This window comes from Geospiza fortis, unplaced genomic scaffold (assembly GCF_000277835.1).
Source record: "Geospiza fortis unplaced genomic scaffold, GeoFor_1.0 scaffold112, whole genome shotgun sequence".
In the NCBI taxonomy this organism is placed as follows: domain Eukaryota; kingdom Metazoa; phylum Chordata; class Aves; order Passeriformes; family Thraupidae; genus Geospiza; species Geospiza fortis.
Window position 1 is genome coordinate 7,834,257 of NW_005054298.1, and position 3,633 is coordinate 7,837,889.

The 3,633-nt window shown below is 48.8% G+C and overlaps 1 protein-coding gene across 1 annotated transcript in view; it reads left to right on the forward strand.

The window, feature by feature from the left end:
* Positions 1 to 3,415: 3,415 nt before the first annotated feature.
* The window catches only part of SLC12A8 (solute carrier family 12 member 8), a 46,497-nt gene continuing 46,279 nt past the window's right edge, over positions 3,416 to 3,633 (forward strand). Inside the window, exon 1 of the mRNA XM_005415756.2 lies at positions 3,416 to 3,484. Coding sequence (XP_005415813.1) covers positions 3,416 to 3,484 — 69 coding nt within the window. The remainder of the gene's footprint in view (positions 3,485 to 3,633) is intronic.

Genomic DNA, 3,633 nt, shown 5'->3' on the forward strand with positions numbered 1-3,633 from the left:
GAGGAAAGCTAAAAAATTTAAACCGTGGCGGAGGCATTAAAAAATGGTGGAAAAGAGCTCCCCCCAAAAAGTAAAAGAAAAAAGGCTAATAAGGGCGTGGGGATGGAGTTGAAAAAGGAAAGGTGAAAGAAAATCAGAAAAAAGGAAATAGAAGAGAAAAAAAAGAGCAAAAACAGGGAAACAAAAAGGAAGGGAAAAAAGAGGGGGAAAATGGAAAATTTGAGGAAAAATGAGTTTTAAAAAGGACAAAGCAAACAGAGGGAACGGGTGGGTGGGAGCGGTGCGCGGGCGGGGTGCGCAGCCCGGCGTGGCCGCAGCCCCCAGGGCCGGGCAGCGCCGTGGCCTCCGCCAGACCGAGCTCTCCGGAAAACTGAAGTTGCTGGGGGTGTCCGGGCTCGTTTCCCACGTCTGGTGTTCTGCAGCCTTCGTCGCTCTACGGAGATATGTGAAAACAAAACGAGCTCGGTAATTGTCCCGGCCGGTGCAGTAAATGAGTAACTGGGAATAGCCAAGCGCCGCTCTGCGTGGCGTTACTTTGCTGCGCTGATGGCTGCTTCATTTCCCTTTAATCCCGCTTTCCTAAAAGACTCCTAAATTAGGTGTTTTTTAAGAACTTGACCCGGAGAGGAGTTGAAGGGACTGATTAAAACTAAAATGCTGTTGGCTGCTGTGTCCCTTGGGGGGAGAGGCTTTAGGAGCAGCTCCTCTGGCTTCGGAGGTCGTGGGACCACACGCAGTTGTGCTTGGGAAGGCGTTAACCTTTCCTCTGCAAAACCAGCCAGCTGTTGAGTAGCTCAGAGCAGCGACGCTTAGCTCAGAAGCAGCTTTAATGTGATGATTAATAAAATAGTGCTTTGAAAGGATATGGAGGGCACAGAAATTTAATCTATAGGAATCTGGTTTTGCAATTCAATATAGAAGTGTTGCAGGAAAAGGAGATGAGCCTTTGTAATGTTTCTGCGAGGTTTGCTAATGCTCTTCTGCTCTCTTGAGTGCTAAATGGTATGGAAAGATTAAAACAGACGTTCGTCTTTATAGCCTAGCTAGTGTATTTGGCAGAAACTTTAGGAAAAATAACAGCAATTTACTTTCAAGTTAGAGGCTCACTTATATTAGAGGAAAACTGAGTCTGTTTAGTTTGTTTATCCTGCTGGTGTGTATGGCAGAAAAAGCTACCTCGGGGTTGGTGACCACGATACGAAATAGCACCCAAAAATATCCCTGTGCTGATAGAGCCTGCGTGGGGCAAGAGGAGAGCACCTGCCCCAAGGACTTTCCACTCACAGACCCTAAACTGAAGAAATGCTTGGATGTCCATGGATTGGGATGTGGCTGTGAGTGCTCCCACTCCTGTGCTTTACACCCCCTCCTGTGTTTGCCTTGGCTGCCTCGCAGGGACCAATGGATCCAGGAGTTGTGGTGGGATGTAAATAATTACAGAATTGGGTAATAAGATTTTTAGGCAGTTGGAAATGCCACAGAGGAGCAGCAGTGCAGAGGCAATTTCCTGGGATTGTGGAGGAGGAAGATCTTATAGCAAGGTGAGCAGTAGCTGAGCAGAAAGGGCTCTAGAGCACAGGGCGGGAGAAGGGTTTTAAAGCAGAGAAAAAGGAAGGAAATGGTGAGATAAGGGGATTTAAATGTCTAGGCAGGTAACATTTCTTGCTAGGTGTGCTTCAGGTCTAAAATCCATGTGTGCAGCCCTTCTTTTAGCGTTTTGCAAGTTTCAGGTGGATAATATGGGTGCATCACACCTGTCCGGGTAATGTCACACACCAGGCACACTGAGGGAGTCACTTCAGCCCTGAGCTACTGTAAGGGTTTGGAGCCATCTCCTTCTGACTCCCTTGGTGGAGTGGTTTAGGATAGCAGAGGGCTGCAGAGCTGCAGCCTCCTTTTTGTCCATATCTGGATGGGCCTGCTATATCACACTGGAGTTTGGATGACCCCAGTGAATGCTTTACTGAGTGAGAGTAAAGGAAGGACTGCACTGGGGATTCTCAAGAGAATATGGCTTTTCAATTGTAATCTTGTTTCATGTTGTGTATTTTCTTCCATTTTTTATTACTGTGGCCATTTGAAAAAAAAAAACCCAAAAACCAAAACAAAACCAAAAGCTATGAGCTTTGTTTCTTTAGAGTTCATCTGCTCCTGCTGCTTTTGCCCTGCTTGAAGCCCCAGTCTCCCTGTAACAGCAACCATTTGTGATAGTGTGAAGGGTTATTTGCTTGGAGAAATGTGGGGGCAGCAGCAGGGCATCTGTGAACTCTCATGGCTTTGGTGCTGCTTAACTGCCCATGTGGGCAGGGCAGAGAAAACCCTCCTGTGCTGGCCATTGTGGCCCAGCTGCAGGAGACCTTCTGCAACTGAAACACTGTGGTGCAGCAGCATCTGCTTTGGTTATTTAATACTGGGCACTTCAAAGCAGAGTAATAAGGGCAGGATGGTGAAAGGCACTCAGACCCTGGTGCAGAAATCCTGAGTGACACAAAGCAGTTTCTGTATGTCTGTGCAATATTGACAAAGCACATTTCTCTTGGGTTCCTGCCCTGTGATTAATTAGGTCTCTGGTCTCAGGTAAGGTGTCCAGCCCTTGGTACAAGCCTTGTGTGATCATGGTTGGTTCTTGTAAGCATGTGGGCTTAGCTGGCCAGCAAATTACCTGCCCCAGGAGAGCCACTGATCCAGACGAGCTGCCCTCTCCACATCTGTGGAACAAGTCCTGCTCCCCTCTGGCTGCAGCGCTCTTTGTCTTACCCAGACATGGTGTACTGCACTGAGGAAAAGCCAAAAGGTCTCTCTTGACACCTGGTGTGGGAGACTGTGTGGGAATACACTGAATACACTGGCAGGACCTTGGTGTGCAAAAGGCACAGCTGAAGCAGATGTGGTCAAGGCAGTGAAGTGATGAGTGGTGCTGGGAAGTGAATAATCCATGTGTCCTCTGTCCCTGGAGCACAGGAGCATGCAATGACATTACCAGGCACCAGATTTAAAACCAAGGAGAGGAAATGCATTTTGCAGACACCACTGTGGAGCTGTGGAGCCCGTGCTACAGGATGCTGGGGTTAGGTTTGGAAAAGGCTACCAAGGGCTGTTAAATGTGTGGCTGATGGTGGAGCCTGTGCTGGGGGAGCCTTGCTCTTTGCTTGCTGTGGTGTCCCTCTGGTTCAGCATCTGCTACCAGCTGCTGCTGACTGTGTGGACAATGGCCTTGTGCTTTGGCAGACTAAGAAGCAGCAGTCGTGTCTTTCATCTTTCCTGCTTTCACAGTAAGGCTGGGATAAAACCATGAATCTTCTACCACGGAGGAGCCAGCCCTGCAGGAATTGGACTGAGCTGAGCTCCCACTCAGAGCAGCTTGGCCTGTGGCTGTGCTAGAGCTGAGCTTTGGGCAGGCAGAGCCCAGGAGAAGATGTTCAGCTGCAGTGGTGCCCGCAGTGAGGGATATGTCCAGGAGCTCTTCCACGAGGAAGCACAGCAGGTATGTCACAGAGCCCATTTCCCAAATTTCTGTCTCCATGGCCTCTGCACTCCTGGTCACCTCTGTGGCAAGGGAACAGGAGTGAAGTAAAAAAACTGCCCTTTGTTTTGCTGTGTGTGTCTGGGGTTTATAACTTAGCAAGGGAAAGA